This window comes from Azolla caroliniana, unplaced genomic scaffold (assembly GCF_043228905.1).
Source record: "Azolla caroliniana isolate FFs.n. ecotype wild unplaced genomic scaffold, voAzoCaro1.0.p SCAF_326, whole genome shotgun sequence".
In the NCBI taxonomy this organism is placed as follows: domain Eukaryota; kingdom Viridiplantae; phylum Streptophyta; class Polypodiopsida; order Salviniales; family Salviniaceae; genus Azolla; species Azolla caroliniana.
This window is the reverse complement of record NW_028230761.1, coordinates 1-17,569: the sequence shown is the minus strand read 5'-3', so window position 1 is coordinate 17,569 and position 17,569 is coordinate 1. Positions and strand designations below refer to the sequence as shown.

Sequence of the window (17,569 nt, the reverse complement as noted above, 5' to 3'; positions counted from 1 at the left end):
TACTGCGGAAAACCCGACCACTACGAAGAAGAGTGCCGGAAGAAGAAATGTGAGGCAGGCCGACAACTCACGAACTATGCCACGAACTTCGACTACGGCGACCGTGGCGGAATGTTCATAATGAAGCACGAAGCACACTCGATGTCTGCATTTGCGACAACCAACGCCTCCACTCCTAATAGTGTATGGTTTGTCGATTCGGGAGCTTCCAATCACATGACTTCCCATGAAGATTGGTTCCGGGAATTACAGAAGCCCGAACGTCCCGGATATGTCGAAATAGGTGATGATACAACTCATCCAATACAGCATATCGGGAATGTCCCATTCGGAAACGACAGCGAACAGACCTACCTCAAGAACATACTGCATGTTCCCACCATCACGAAAAACCTGGTCTCGGTCGGCTAGATTGTAGAACAAGGAATGCAGGTACACTTCAACAACGATGGGTGCTTTATTGAAAAAGGCGATCAAATCAGAGCTCACGACAGACGAGAAGGCCGTATGTTCATCCTTGAGTCGAGAGAAGTAAAGTCGGCTATGTACGCAAAGGGCCAGAAAGTCAAAACCGACTTAAAGTTGTGGCACAAGAGAATCAACCACATCAATCTCCAAAAGCTTCAAAACATGCAGACAAAAGGAGTCGTAATCGGACTCCCGACCTTTACAACAAAGGAGATCACGGGTGTGTGCGAAGCATGCCAATTCGGAAAGCAACGCCGTCATCCATTCCGAAAAGAGCGGAATGTAAGCAAAGGGATCCTAGATGTCATACATTCAGATGTGTGGGGACCAGCCCAAACAGCTATTTTCGGTGGATGCCGTTACTATGTCACATTCATCGACAACTTCTCCAGAAATACTTGGATTTATCCGATGAAGCAAAAGAGTAAAGTGTTCGGCCACTTCCAGAAGTTCAAAGCCAAAGTGGAAAAAGCCACGGGCCGGCATGTATGATGCCTTCGATCAGATGGAGGCAAAGAATATTTTTCGGATGAGTTCTTGGCGTATCTCCGCAAGGAAGGAGTCCGACGAGAGTTCTCGTGTCGACATACACCTCAACAAAACGGCGTAGCTGAGCGTAAAAACCGCCACATAGTAGAAGTCATGCGTGCCATGATGAACATTGAGAAGAACCTGCTGAAATCGTACTGGGTAGAAGCGGCGAACACGGCCGTATATCTCATGAATAAGTGCACAACCTCAGGAGTACACGACATAACTCCTCATGAGAAGTTCTTTGGAAAGAAGCCAGACTTATCGCATGTCCGCATTTTCAGCTCTATCGCCTACGTACATATTCTCGACGATACACGACAAAAGCTCGATCCAAAGTCGGAGAAATGTATCCTCGTAGGATACTCACTCGAACAAAAGGGGTACAAGTGCTACAACCCATCTAACCGAAAAGTTTGCATCAGTCAAGACGTAGTCTTCGACAAGTCTGCATTCTAGTACGCACCAGAGAATACTTCGACTCCACTCAACATGGATGACACCGAAATAAGAATAGAAGCCGAAGATCGTCTCACGCATATGCACGAAGAAAGTCCAATTTCGACATGGCTAAGTGGACCACAAGAGCCCCCAAGTGATCAAAGCACATCTCGGCCAAGTCCACTGCGTGACAAAGGCAAGGCGAAAATGCAGGAGTATGAAGATCATTTCGATCTCGACAGTGAGGTCGAAGGCCTTGACATCCGCACGGACGGCGTGAAGAAACCCTTAGAACCCGCAAATGACAAGCCATGCCAATCCACGCGCGAGAAGAACCCCGTAAACCGCTACAGCTACGACGAGTACATGGCGTATCATTATTGTTGAGAGACAAGCTCAACATCAGCCGGATCGGCTGAAGAAGCCGAGGACCGGATCGGTTGGGACCAATCGGTTAGGCCGAGTGCGTAAACCGGGAGGTCGTTAGGAAAGATATTCCGTGAGGAATATATTTGGGAGTTAGTGTAGGAGCTCTTGATGAGCATTGAAGTATTGTCAGTACTTTGGTCAGTCCTTCTAGGACTTGTATAAAAGTGTTCACTGAGCACGTCTTATGTACAGACTGAGTATTATTGTTGAATATAGTTTTTTGTGTCTTCTCTCTCACTCTCTCTGTCTCTCCCGCGTATACCGTGTAAGCTCAAGCTCTCCATTAAACCTGAGTTTCCTTCCTTCTGTTCGGTCTTCATACTTGCTTCCGCACGCTACTTTCTACATGGTATCAGAGCGCGAGGGTTGAGAACCTCTCTGCAGCCGACACAGCTTGACGAAGAAGAACGAGAAGAACGAAGGATAGAGGCATGGCGAGCTCACTTCCAACAGAGAAGCTCGACAGAACCAACTACGCCTCTTGGTCCTACAAGATGCACCAATACCTGCTCGGGCACGGCTACTGGAGTTATGTCGAAGGAGCTAATGACGCGGCACCCGAATCGACACACAGAGACTTCCCGTCGTGGGAGCAATCGGCGAGCAGGGTATTCTACTGCTTCGCGTCGTGTGTGGGCGAACAGCTATTGAGCTATGTTCGGGATGCAAAGACGCCGAAGGGTGCGTGGGAAAATCTGAAGAAGATTTTCGCCGCGAGCACCACAGCCAGGAAGCTTCAGCTCCGACAGGAGTTGAGCAACCTACGACAACGCGACTTGTTAGTGGCGGACTATACCTCGAAGATCAAGGATATCTGCGACTCCCTCGCCTCCATAGAGGTGAACATCGAGGAGAGCGAGATGGTCCAGATCTGTCTCGGAGGTTTGGCGTCGAAGTTCGGAGCGTTCCGAACGGCTGTGTGTACCCGGGAGAATACGCCGTCCTTTTTCGACTTATAGTCAATGCTCCTGGTAGAGGAGAACCACGCGGGTGCGTCTACAAGCACGCACACCGATAGCAGAATGCTGTACACGGAGGGAGATAGGCCCCGTGGACGTGGAGGACGAGGCGAATCGGCGCGCAATGGAGGCGGCCGACGAGATCAAGGAAGATGGCACCGAAGTGATGCCGACAGCAACTCTGGACCCTCCGGAAACAGGGAGAGTCGAAGCGATGAGAACCGGCAAGGGAAGGCCATCGCCGAGTGCTGGTATTGTGGCAAGAAAGGCCACAGGGAAAGTGAGTGTTGGAAGAAGCACGCTGATTCGGAGAGAACCGGTTGCGGAAACGGCTCCGGACATACCGACAAGGGAAATCGGCAGCGATCACACTACGCCCAAGACTCTGGGAGAGTCGGAGAAGGGTCTGTCTTCGTGACGAGACACGAAGCAAACTCAATGAAACAGAGCACCCCGAGATCGGACGAGGTGTGGTACGTAGACTCGGCGCGTCAAACCACATGACGAGCCATAAGGAGTGGTTCTCGTACCTTGAAAAACCGATACAACCTGGAGTAGTCGCAACTGGAGACGACACTCCGCATCCGATCGCGAATGTCGGATAAGTTCCCTTTAGCCATGTCGGGCAGAAAGGGAAACTCTTGAACGTGCTCCACGTCCCGACAATCACGAAAAACTTGGTCTCGGTCGGACAGATCGTCGACCAAGGGATGGAGGTTCGGTTTACACACCTCGGATGCTTCATTGAGGAAGAAGGTCGTGTGATTGCGCAAGGGCGCAGAGACGGGAGGATGTTCATCCTCGACTCCACTGACGGCGGCACCGCAATGTTCGCGAAGGGACAAAAGACCGAGTCGGACATCGACTTGTGGCACAAGCGGATAGGCCACGTCAACCACCAACGGCTTCAAGATCTGCAATCGAAACAGGTAGTGTTCGGATTGCCCAAATTTAGTGGCCGAAAGGCACAAATTTGTTAAGCCTGCCAGCTCGGGAAGCAACACCAACTTCCCTTCCCCAATGAGCGAAACCGGAGCCGGAACAAACTCGACCTTATACACTCCGATGTGTGGGGGCCGGCACAAAACGTTAGTCTTGGCGGGAGCCGATATTTCGTCTCCTTCATCGACGACCACACGCGACACACATGGATCTACCTCATTGAGAGGAAGAGCGAAGTCTTCGACTGTTTCCGGGACCTCAAAGGGTTCGTGGAAGCCGAAACGGGATGAAAGATCAAGTGCTTGCGGTCGGATGGCGGGAAAGAGTACTTTTCCGGTCAATTCAACGGTTACCTACAACAAATGGGAATTCGCCGCGAATTCAGTTGTAGATACACGCCAGAGCAGAACAGCGTGGCCGAGAGAAAGAATCGGTCAGTTGTGGAAGCGGCACAAGCAATGCTGGAGGAGAAGAGCTTGCCCAAGTTCTACTGGGCCGAGGCGGTAAGGACCGCGGTATACATCCAGAACCGGATTGGAGACAAAGTGTCGGCGCACGAGCTATATTTCGAAACGAAGCCGAACTTGCGACACTTGAGGGTGTTCGGTAGCATTGCGTATGTGCATGTACCGAAGGAGAAAAGGAGGAAGCTGGACGCAAAGGCCGAGAAATGCATCTTGGTCGGTTACTCGGACGAGCAGAAGGGTTATAAGTGTTATAACCCTCGCACCAAACAAGCGTGTGTCAGCCGCGACGTTGTGTTTGACGAGTCCGCGTCCTGGTACCTGCCCCCGATTACGAACCTCAACTCCAATCCGAGCTCTGACGATGAGGTCAGCGAGGCCGAGATGCCTCCAGATGAGCCCGAAATCGAGACCCGCGAAGAGAGTCCGATTTCACTCCGGTTAAGTGGACCGATTGGACGACTGAGTCGGTACGACCAGTCCGAAGAAGAGCCGGCGAGTAGTGGAGACTCGGTCGTGCATTCCCCACGCAGGAAGCCGAGGAGACGGCTTACGCGCAAAGAGAAAGGGAAGAAGAAGGTGTCGGATTCCGGCACGGAAAGGAACGAGTCTGACCGACGCGAGTCTGACTCCGAGGGAACCGGTGACAGGTCTTTACAGATGAAGACCGCATCGACCGAGAAGGCCTCGACATCGGCTGATGTGAGATTACGCCGATCTACCCACCAAAAGAATCATGTTTTGCGGTTCGGATACAACGAGTACATGGCGCATCATTATGCATACATGACCCATGTAGCGGAAGTGCGTGAGCCGGAGAGCTACGCAGAAGCGGCTAAAGATGCGAATTGGCGTGCCGCGATGGAGGAAGAGATGCACGCATTGGCGGAGAACGAGACCTGGGACCTGGTTGACGCACCAACAGGGGTAAAACCGATATGGTGTAGGTGGGTGTACAAAGTCAAGTACAACACTGATGGCTCGGTCAACCGGTACAAGGCTCGGCTAGTGGCAAAGGGCTACGCGCAGAAACACGGCATCAACTACGATGAGACATTTGCGCCGGTCGCGAAAATGACGACCGTCCATGTTTTGCTCGCAGTAGCTGCGGTGAAGGGGTGGCACTTACATCAGATGGATGTAAAGAATGCGTTCCTGCAAGGTGACCCTGAGGAACATGTGTACATGGTACAGCCCCCCGGATTTCATTCTGGAACGGACTCCTCGGCAGTGTGCCGACTGAAGAAGTCCCTTTACGGACTGAAGCAAGCCCCGTGTGCCTGGAACGCGAAGATCACGCAACAACTACGTCGGATGGGCTTCGTCACGTCAAAATAGGACTCTTCCCTGTTCATCCGGAAAGGTCGACTCGGACCGGTTAGTATTTTACTATATGTTGATGACTTGGTCATCACCGGCGCCGACCTAAGTGAAATCGACCGCGTGAAGCTCCAGCTTGCGGCACCGTTCGACATGAAGGATCTGGGGGACCTTCATTACTTCCTCGGGATCGAAGTGATCCGTACCCCCGAAGGCATATTGATCAGCCAACGTTATTACGTGCTGAGTATGCTCTTCAAATTCGGGATGGCCGACTGTAAGTCCGTCTCGACTCCTTTGGACAGAACCGTCAAGCTTCGTCCGGATACGGGAAAGGTATGCGACCCGACGAGGTTCCGACAAATTGTCAGAAGCCTCATATACTTGACCATCACCTGACCCGACCTCAGTTATCCGATCGGAGTGATCAGTCAGTTCATGGCGCGACCTACCGAGGAGCACCTTCAGTGTGCGCAACGCGTACTGCGGTACATAAGCGGCACTAAGGACCGCGGACTGCTATATCGGATCGGTGCAGCCGCGCAGTTAGTCGGCTACACTGATGCTGATTGGGCTGGCAACGCCGCCGATCGCCGATCCACGTCTGGATACGCGTTCTCCCTCAGGAGTGCCGCGATCGCATGGAGCAGTAAGAAGCAGCCGACAATTGCACTGTCGAGCACCGAAGCTGAGTACCAAGGAGCGGTTGTCGCGACATGCAAAGCCATATGGTTGAAGCGGCTATTTAAGGACCTGCAGGTGGAGGTGTCAGATCCGACGAAGATCTACTGCAACAACCTCAGCAGCATCCAGCTCACGAAGAACCCCGTCTTCCACGCACGGACCAAGCACATTGAGGTGCACTACCATTTCGTCCGTGAGCGTGTCCTTTCCGGTGAAGTCGAACTTCAATACGTTCCGACGGATCGGCAGGCTGCCGACATCTTCACAAAGCCTCTTGGTCTGGACAAGTTGCGGCAATTCTCAGGTGCGCTCGGGTTGCGTCACCTTGACGTGCTGAACTTCAGGGGGAGAATAGTCTCGAACGACCAAGCAAGGTAGCAGGAAAGGAGCGGACACCGCGACACCGAGTCGGTTGACAAGTTCGACATCGGATCAGCTGAAGAAGCCAAGGGCGGACCCGCGGAAAAGTTCGGAAGCAGACAGAAGGGTAGCAACTAAAGGAGAGAGCTGAAGCCAACCACGCATGGAGAAGATGACGCCATCGAAGGCAAGAAGACCGAAGACGAGTTGGAGACAGCCAACTCGAACGAGAGCGAAAACCGATCGGAGGTAGCCGAGTCGGTTCGGATGTTTGATTCAGATACGCTGAATCAACCGAGGCCCAAGCGGAAGAAAAGGCAGCAGGAGAAGCGTCAACACCGCAACAGCAGAAGAGCTTATAAGGGCCGCATGAGCAGACGAGCCGACCGGAAGGGTCGAAGCGCGCGGAGTCGAACAGGTCGAGGAGCGCGAGCGAGGCGTGAAGCCAGGAGGAACCGAAGCTGTGAGCCTGAGGATCCCGAAGAGCCTCAAGTTGAGCTTGAGGGGGAGTGTTGAGAGACAAGCTCAACATCAGCCGGATCGGCTGAAGAAGCCGAGGACTGGATCGGTTGGGACCAATCGGTTAGGCCGAGTGCGTAAACCGGGAGGTCGTTAGGAAAGATATTCCGTGAGGAATATATTTGGGAGTTAGTGTAGGAGCTCTTGATGAGCATTGAAGTACTGTTAGTACTTTGGTCAGTCCTTCTAGGACTTGTATAAAAGTGTTCACTGAGCACGTCTTATGTACAGACTGAGTATTATTATTGAATATAGTTTTTTGTGTCTTCTCTCTCACTCTCTCTGTCTCTCCCGCGTATACCGTGTAAGCTCAAGCTCTCCATTAAACCTGAGTTTCCTTCCTTCTGTTCGGTCTTCATACTTGCTTCCACACGTTACTTTCTACAATTATGCATTCATGATGAAGGTAGCGTCAGTACAGGAACCGGAAACGCTTTCCGAAGCCGCAAAGGATCCACGATGGGTCAACGCGATGAATGAGGAGATGGAAGTGTTATGCAAAAACGAGACATGGGATCTCGTTCCTCACCCCCCGTACAAGAAACCAATTGGTTGCAGGTGGATTTACAAGGTGAAGCACAATGTCGATGGTTCCATAAATCGCTTCAAAGCACGGCTCGTTGCAAAAGGCTACGCACAAACACACGGCGTAGACTGAGAAGAAACCTTTGCCCCGGTGGCAAAGATGACAACAGTACGAACCATAATCGCGCTAGCAGCAACAAAAGGGTGGCACCTCCATCATATGGACGTGAAAAACGCTTTCCTCCAAGGAGAGCTAGAAGAAGAGGTGAATATGACACAACCACCCGGATTCGAATCGCGTAATCATTCACACATCGTATGTCGACTCAAGAAGCCACTCTACGGCCTCAAACAAGCACCGTGTGCTTGGCACTCGAAGATCACGCAATATCTTCACCAAGTCGGCTTTCGGATGTCAAAATCCGATACATCTCTATACATCCGAAATGAGTCGGATAGCCCAATAGTCATCATTCTATACATGGATGACTTAGTTATCAGAGGAAAGGATCTTGCCGAGATTAACAAAGTTAAATCACTTCTTTCTGGCAGATTCGAAATGAAGGACCTACACGAACTTCATTACTTTCTAGGTATTGAAGTAATTCAGACACCAGTCGGGATCATGATCTCACAACGGCACTACATTCTCAACTTACTCTACAAGTTCGGAATGACAAAGTGCAAACCCGTGACTACCCCTCTTGAACGTAATCTCAAGATCGATGCCAGTTCTGGCACGGCCGCGAGCGAGTCGACTCAGTATCGTCCACTGATCAGCAGTCTAATCTACCTAACCATTACGCGACCCGACCTCAGTTATTTGGTCGGCCTACTTAGCCAATTCATGCAGAACCCAAGAAACCTTCACCTCGATTGCACTAAGAGGATACTACGGTATGTCAGCACAACAGTGGATTATGGCATCTTGTATAAGTCGAATACGACCATTCGACTTGAAGGGTACACAGACGCGGACTGGGCAGGATACACAGCAGATAGACGATCCACATCCGGACTCGTCTTCTCCCTCGACAGCGGAGCGATCTCCTAGAGCAGCAAGAAACAGCCGACAGTTGCATTGTCGAGCACGGAAGCTGAATACAGGGGCGCAGCAGTCGTCGCATGCGAAGCTGTATGGCTTAAGCGTATACTAAAAGATCTGGGCGTACCCATCAAAGATCCAATATGCATGTACTGCGACAACATGAGCAGTATCTACCTCACGAGTAACCTCGTATTTCACACATGGACTAAACACATCGAAGTGCACTACCACTTCATCCGTGAGCGCGTTCAGGCCGGAGAAATTGACCTCCAACACATCAGCACGCACCTACAAGTCGTTGATATCTTTACAAAGGCCTTAGGCATCGACAAGCTCGGGCAATTTGCATCCGATCTTGGTCTCACGTCGTCCACATTGTCGAGCTTGAGGGGGAATACGCAGACACGGCATGGATAGGCTACGCAATACGCAACACAACCGACTAGACAAGTCAAAGTACGAACCGAACAACTTTCCGACAGATGGACGTTGTGTTCGAAGGGGCGTGTTGAGAATCGAACTCAACTTCCCATAGATAGGTTTCACACTAGCTCATGGACATTCCAGGCTAGTTTTGTAAATAGTAGAAAGGGCACTTGCCCTAGCTTAGTTGGTATATAAACCAACTCATTGTAACTTAGTTAATGTTGGATATATTTTGTTTCATTAATATTATATACACTTTTGTCTATCTCTGTTTCTTGAGCTCTCTATCTCTCTCTCTCTCTCTCTACTGTTACACATACACACACCTAGTTCACCTTCCGCTGCATTGCAATCACCACAGACTCCATTTCCTAACACCCACTCACTGCACAAGAAGGCAATTGGCTGCAGATGGATCTACAAGGTGAAGTATAATGTCGGAGGCTCCGTAAACCATTACAAAGCTCAACTCGTAGCGAAAGGATACGCTCAGACGCATGGAGTCGACTATGAAGAGACATTTGCCCCCGTGGCAAAGATGGCGACGGTACGGACCGTAATTGCACTCGCAGCGGCGAAAGGGTGGCACCTCCACCAAATGGACATCAAGAACGCTTTCCTCCAAGGCGAATTAGAAGAGGTGTACATGATACAACCTCCCGGCTTCAAATCGCCCATTCATCCGAAAGTCGTGGGACGACTCAAGAAGCCACTCTACGGCCTCAAGCAAGCACCGCGTGCTTGGCATTCGAAGACTACGCAATATCTTCATAAAATCAGATTTCGAATGTCGAAATCCAACAACTCCCTCTATGTAGGCCACGACTCTAGAAGCCTAATTTTCATCATCCTCTATGTGGATGATCTGGTTATTGGAGGTGAGCATTTAGTCGACATCAATAAGGTGAAGTTCCTCCTCTCCAACAAATTCAAGATGACAGACATGAAGGAGCTTCATTACTTCCTAGGCATCGAGGTAATTCGGACTCCGGCTGGCATTATGATCTTCCAATGGCACTACATCCTCAACTTGTTATACAAGTTCGGGATTACTCAATGTAAATCTGTGGCAACCCCTCTCAATCGAAACCTTAAATTGGATGTTGACTCCGGCATAGAAGAGTGTGAGCCGACCCAATATCGTCAACTGAGCCTCATCTATCTCACGATCACTTGACCTTACCTTAGCTATCCAGTTGGACTCCTTAGCCAATTCATGCAAACTCCGCGAGATATCCATTTCGATTGCGTTAAGCGAGTATTACGATACGTGAGCGGCACAATGGATTACGGTGTTCACTAGGCATCGGCCACACCAATACGACTCGAAGGGTACATAGACGCGGACTAGGAAGGCTACAAAGCCGATCGACAATCAACCTCCGGATTTGTCTTCTCGCTCGATAGCGGAGCAATATCTTGGAGTAGTCAGAAGCAGCCTACCGTCGCACTTTCGAGTACGGTGGCCGAATACAGGGGCGCAATCGTAGCTGCATGTGAAGTTGTATGGCTCAAGAGGATTTTGAAGGATCTAGGCGTCCCCATCAAGGATCCGACTCCCATTTACTACGACAACATGAGCAGTATATATCTGGCTCGGAACCAGGTGTTCCACGCACGCACAAAGCATATCGAAGTGCATTATCACTTCATCCGAGAGCACGTACAGGCCGGAGATGTCGACCTTCAACACATCAACATGAATCTTCAGACGGCCGACATCTTTACCAAAGCCTTAGGGGCCGACAAGCTTCGGCAATTCATGTCAGACCTCGGATTGACGATTCCTGACTTGCCAAGCTTGAGGGGGAGTACAAGCGAGAACCGGATACCGTTTGAACCAGGTACGAGCCGAAGCGGACACCGGAGATCGTCTGAACCGGATACCAGCCGAAGCGGACATCAATCAAAAGGAATCGACCCGAGTTAAGGTTGAGGGGGTGTGTTGAGAATCAAGCTCAACATAGTGCAACGTGTGAACACACCTTTTGAGAATCCATAATTACTCAAAGGTCAAGAGTCACACCACTACTCTCTACACATTAACAATGTGTCATAGAATCATATTCTATGACACATAACTAATGAGTTACATATATCCCATGACTATGAGTTTTCACATTCCCCAAGAGAGAGAGTGGTTGTTGTAAGTTAATGAAGAGAGAGGGTGACTCGATATAAAACACCCTCCTCATACTTCATATTAAGTCGATTGTGACTCCTTGTAATGCTACAAATTTGTATATCCATTCTACTTGTGAAATATACATCTTCTTCTTCTTGAGTATTTTATTTCTCTTGCTTATCTATCTTGTGTTCTCCTCTCTCCTCTATTTTTCTTACACACATATCTATTCCGTTGCACAAGAATCACCATCGATTCTTTACAGTACATTCAGATGTTTGTGGTCCTTTAAAGGTAAATTCAATAGGTGGTGCACTCCATTTTGTTGCTTTGTCTACAACAAAAGTTGAATATATTGCAACCCCTGAAGCTGCCAAAGAGATGCGTTGAAAAGGTTTGTTTCAGATTTGGGTTTAAGTCAACTAACTTATGTGATCTTCTGTGACAGCCAAAGTGCAATAGATTTGAGCAAGAACTCGATGTACCATTCTTGTACAAAACATATTGATGTACGGTATCATTGGCTGCGCTCGGCAATTGAAGATCAACTTCTACAACTCAAGAAAATTCACACAGATGAAGTGTTGGTGTATAAGATTTACGTTGATAGTGGATTCTTTCTGGACTAGGTCCTGTGGTTTTTACCTCTTTGAGGGTTTTCCATGTTAAAATTTGTGGTGTATTGTGCATAGTGTTTGTTGTGTATCTTTCTTGTTCTCTTTGAATAATCTTGCACAACATAATTTGTCTTACATACATAAGTGTTTACACCAGCTAAACATATCAACGATATCTATTTGTCTATCTTAATTAATCTTGGTGCAATAACGATTGAGTGTTATCTTTCTATCTGGCTTTACTCTCTCTCATGTATTGATAAACCAAGAGAAAACAAAGAAAGTACTCTATTTTTTATACAAAGAGGTTTAACACCATACAAGAGATAGGGTTCAGGTTTAGGGTTAATCTTAAATCTATATTCGGGTTTAGGGTTAATCCTAAATCTATATTTTAGAAAAAAAGCTAGTTGTTTTCATTATGTTTGGAATTATGCATAGAGCTAACTTTCAATTCTAGGACTATCTTAGAACCAAAACATATCCTTTTAGCATCATAGTTTCTTCTACCATACCGTCCCACTTTTACTTGCGAGAATTTACCACTTCCATGTGAAACTCACAATTCGTTGCACTAAAATCATGTATGACATGACCCACAAATTGTTGGAGATTTAGTGTTTCATGGAAATTGTCAATGCACTAATGTGAAATTTCTTTTACAACTTCACCACGTCAAGTCATAAACCACCCAAAAGTACCAACTTGTGTACATTCTATTGATTCTCTTGCAAGGGGGTATAAAATGAGCAAACAGGACAAAGCGCACAGCTGCGGAGCTGCGGAGCTGAAAAGGTCTACAATTCTGCCTTTGTCATATAATTCACCAAAAACAAGTATGATATTGGATTAAAAGGTTCTGTCAGACAAACACGGATGGTAAGTCAGTCAAGTGTATGATATTGACCGACATGGCTTTTTTCCAGAGAGCAGAGCGACCTCACAAGGCTCTTTTCTTTGTGGATAAGAGTACGTTCAGAAGCACAAATTTGGGTGCCCTATAACATGAAAAAAATTTGGATGGACATGATAGGCTGCACTGTGCTGATCCAGCTAGTTGATGCTGTCCATCATTATTATCATGCGCGGACAAACAAAAAGCAATAGATCACCCTGACAACGCAACACTCATGATGTACTTAATAATATGTGTAGAGCCAACATCCAATACCAAACCTAAATTTACAATTTTCATATTCTCTTTAAAAAAATAGAAACTAAACAGCGGATCTCAGACAGATGATAGTTCACCAGCATAAGCAGGAAGAAGATAAGATTGAATCAGGAAAAGGGGTACTCAGAATAGGCGGAACTCAAGATATTTTAAATCCATAAACATAAAGCAATATAACTCAGTGCAGGAGAGATTTGTCCCACAATTGTAACTAGTGCTACCTTTGACATCAAAGGGTGGAGTAAAAAGACTAGAAAACAGATTTGCTGCTAAATTTATTTTCCTTGATTAAGCTTCTCTGCCTGTATCCCCAATTAAATTTCTGATCACAAAATCCCAATGTTTCTATAATAAAATTCTCGAGTAATACATAGGAGCTTCAGATTATATGCTCTCATTCACATAAGACTCACGGACAAGCTTCCTCATTCCAGGTACTTGTAGTCCCCGGACACAGCTTCTTTGTGGTATCTCGGTTTTCTCAAATAGTAGTAGAGAAACTGACAAAGGATCTTTTTAACATGGTTAAGGATTAAGAAGACTTATGGAAAGAACTGCCCCTCATTTTGAAAGCCCAAGTAGCATTTGTTTCGTCAATACAAATAGCTATATTTTATTTTACCACAAAAAACAACTTACCGCTTTGAAAGGATACAAAGAAATCTAGTAGCACACAAACGCCCGCATCCACAAGCCATGGCATATTTGATTTGATCTTCATCCATTCAGTTGAATTTACCAGAATGCTGATAAGAACGGAAATTATATGAGTTAATAGGAAAATGTGGGTGCCGTCTCATACTATTTCACATGGTAAATGTATCTGTGTGTGCTCAATAAGAACATTTACCTCCCAACATATGTCGCATTTCCAAGTACAGCAAAAGTGAACATCAATGGGTTCAATCCCTGGACACCGTTAAATGTCTTAAAAAGTTAAAAATAAAATATGCACACTAGGATTCAAGTGCACTACTTACCTCAACCGATCCTCGCTTTATCTGGAGTAAATCATTCGCATGCATCTTAAGTCAGAAAATCATAATCGAACACAAATCTCATCAGTGAAAAGTGTTCGAAACAAAAAATCTTACATTGAGGTAGATTTGAGGGAGTCGTCCTCCCATGTATATGACTGCCATCGACCATCCACACCATACACCTGCGGTGCCCCCCATCTCATTCATTTCACTGAATGTCTGATACTCAAAAAAGGCCGACAGTCTATTCCAATTAAGAAACATATTAATCCAATTTATAATAAAAAAGCCATGCTAACATTTAACAGTGATGGCTTACTTGGAAGAGTTTTCGTCCAAGAAAAATATTCGGGTTCCCATGGCTAATGGAAACCTCACCACTATAAAGGTTACTTCTAAAACTTCTCCCAATATTAAGGCCGCTGATACACATTGCAAAAGTAAAAATCTGCATCAGGAAAGTAAAACACATAATTAACTGTAAGACACAATGCCTGCCAAGGTAAAAGAAAAAGAAAAATAATTCGATCCAGGCCAATCACATAAAATAACTAGATACTCACTCCTCTGAGAACAGGCGACCCAACAGTAGCCGGGCCAGGGGCAGACCTTGAAGTGCTAATACTGATGGGTATGTGAGAGGAGTTGTAGCCTGGTTCATCAAGTGAGTTGTTTCCTGCATTAAGAAGAGAGTAAATTGTAGTACCATGACCCCCAGAACCACGAGAGACAGCAAGATATGACCCTGCCGTTGGTGTTCGACTGCTTGCTAGAGACCGTGCAGACCTGCGTGCAATGGAATGCAAATTAAACAACTACTTCCATTATCATGAAAATTATAGAGATACAAAAAAACACTTCATACCTCACTGAAGTGAGTATACTTTATCACAATGCATGCATGTGTCAAGACAAAATGCTCATTCACATGTAGCGGTGTGAAAAACAATATCCCATTCATGAACGAGTGGGTGTGTGAGTGCAACACTATTAGTACTACTACTCAGCACATCATCATAACCTCTTCTGTATATAAACGTTTAAAATGACCTCTTTATATTCACAGGCAATTTATAATGGCAGTTTCACATGGAGGATGAATTTTACGTGTAGTAGAGTCCATCTCTTCCTGGAACAAAAGGTGGTGAGCCACTCCGAGCATAAGCAATTGGGCTGCTAACTTGGGTCGCAAGAAGTGGTGCTCCCAGATCAGCAATAATTTGCGTAGGCTTGGACGGTTCTTTTGCCTGGGTAAAAGTATTATGATAATACATTCATCTAGTGTAAACAAAATGGCAACATAAAAGCCTGATAATATTTTTTTCAAAACCTGAAATTCCATTGGCTCGTTTCCAGCAACTGCACCATCCCTCTGCATGTCTCTCTCCCACCTCATGATCTCCTTTGTCTGATTGACCTGGCCAACCTTCTTCGAAATGTGATCATAGTACATTACTTGGCCCACTAAGACCAATGTGGTGATGGTATATAGCTGTCACCATTACAAAATTTGAGATTTGGTGCACTGATCTCAACATATGATTTAGGAAATAGGAAATGAGAGTTTTAAAAGTTCAGATATTGGCATCCGAATATACTGAAATTTTTGTGCTACTTCCAATATGATTAGGATTCTACTGAGGCCACTAGAGTGCACACAATCATCTCTTTATTGGTTTTTCATCATCTGATGCTTATGAATTCGATCTCAAGCTTCACTCTTCGCTCAAGCTTGTACGAGAAACATAATCAGGACATCCGAACTGCCATAGTAAACAAGACTAACTAGAACTAGAATGGCATGCAGAATAAAAAAATAGGTCAATTTTCTTGGACTTTCCCATTCACAAAGTTTTTGAGAAAAATAGAGCTGCCCATATTATACATCCTATGACACCCCATTTGACCACTTAAATTCAGAAAATATTTTATACTGCCATTAACTGAAGGAGGAGAAACGAATGATATATTTACCAGTGCCATGTAGAATTGTGTGGGTAGCTGCAATATAACCACAAAAAAAGGGGGATTTCAACATAGATTCCCTGAAATCACTGTCTTTAAAATGCTTTAAAATGAAAGATAAATGACAAAAGGATATGTAGAAGTCAAAGTAACAGCTTTCAATCAATATACCGTAGATGGCTCCAAGTAGCAACCAGCAAGATTGAAAACATCTCTGCAAGCATGCAGAGGAGAACATTACACAAGGAGCCCACGATGGACAAGAGAGATTTACCAGAACAATAAATATACGTAGCCAAAATGCAAAAGCGTAAACATACCCCACAACCCAAGTGATGAGGAAGAGGAGGGAGACCCCCTCTGTGGAGCCTTCACGGAAATTGGTGATGATCTGAGGGACTTCTGCCACACCCCAGCAGAAGACGCTCATGAGGCCCAGGGCAAAAGACGCCTCCTGGCGCCGGCTGCAAACACATGCACTCAGATATCTCCTTGCCCACTCCAGGCATGACTGCCCGCCTAATGGGCTGCACACAGCGGGGGCCTCACCATTAATATACGTATTCATAACCATCTTCTGCTGTATATATCACTATCAAAAATTATATATAGTGTGTGTGTATTTATTGGCTCTTTTGCATTCCCACTGTTCGGGGGGGGGGGGGGAGCGATATGTGTATATATATATATTCGCAGAAGAGAATCCTGAGGTTCAGAAGAGATTATTATTATTATTATTATTATTAGAGACTAGAGTAGAATAAAGGCCAGTTTCTCAGAGAGACGGCAGCGCTGTCCTGTAGAGATGCTGGTGCTGCGACAGCGATTGCTGCTCCCACGACGACGTTAGACGACCACCCTTATTACGTCGTGTCGTCTCTCCAAGAAAACACCCCACCATCTTCTTCTTGTGAAGAACATGAAGATAGAGAGAGAGCGCGCTCTCTCACCTCGCCTTCGCCTTCGCCTTCGCGTTCACGTTCACGTTCACGTTCACGTTCGTATGTATGTATGTATGTATAGACAAACAAACATTCATGCAGCAGCAGCAGCAGCAGCCCCGCCCACATGTGCCCACTAAAAACTAAATAAATAATAATCGATACATAATATTGTTACTCCCTCCCTCCCTCCGATGCTTTTTTGAACAAAATAAATTATGTCTCTGTATGTATGAGAGAGACTGTCTGCTTGTCTTTGGTCAGATAATATATATATATATATATATATATAACTCTGTCCAGATCCTCTGGGACTTGCTAATTTGGAGATGAAGTAAATAGATGGTGGTGCTGGTACGCGTCGTGAATTTGACATATATATACAACATATATAAATATACATATATACATATATACATATATACATATATACATATATATATATATAGCATGTATATGTTATATATGTGCTGGCATGTGAATCCTAATGGGTTGATCGATCAAGTGGCAGCTCCAGCTGACTCAGCATCTACCCCACTTGCCATGTCACTTCAAAAAAATGAATAGTGCCCATGGGCACGCACTTAACACAGGTGTGGCTGGTGAGAGGGGTAACTCTGAAATTCCACGTTGTTTTTACGTTTCTATGTT

General features: G+C 46.3%; 1 protein-coding gene across 1 annotated transcript; it reads right to left on the bottom strand.

The window, feature by feature from the left end:
• Window positions 1–13,294: 13,294 nt before the first annotated feature.
• Window positions 13,295–16,551, bottom strand: LOC147848529 (vacuolar histidine transporter YPQ3-like). The gene is made up of 12 exons (XM_087338366.1): window positions 16,298–16,551; window positions 16,149–16,191; window positions 15,987–16,013; window positions 15,343–15,504; window positions 15,120–15,259; window positions 14,576–14,798; window positions 14,332–14,460; window positions 14,127–14,231; window positions 14,013–14,033; window positions 13,883–13,941; window positions 13,688–13,778; window positions 13,295–13,544 (listed from the first exon to the last, which is right to left on the bottom strand). Exons 1-12 carry the CDS (start codon window positions 16,549–16,551, stop codon window positions 13,458–13,460), a joined length of 1,341 nt encoding a protein of 446 aa, XP_087194492.1. The 3' UTR covers window positions 13,295–13,457.
• Between the last annotated feature and the right edge of the window lie 1,018 nt (window positions 16,552–17,569).

Coding starts and splice junctions, on each gene's coding strand:
- LOC147848529 (XM_087338366.1), bottom strand. CDS start 16,551: ATGGTTATGAATACGTATATTAATGGTGAGGCCCCCGCTGTGTGCAGC. Junction 14,232..14,331: donor TTGGACGAAAACTCTTCCAA/GTAAGCCATCAC, acceptor TTTGAGTATCAG/ACATTCAGTGAAATGAATGA. Junction 13,545..13,687: donor GTGTGCTACTAGATTTCTTT/GTATCCTTTCAA, acceptor CATGTTAAAAAG/ATCCTTTGTCAGTTTCTCTA.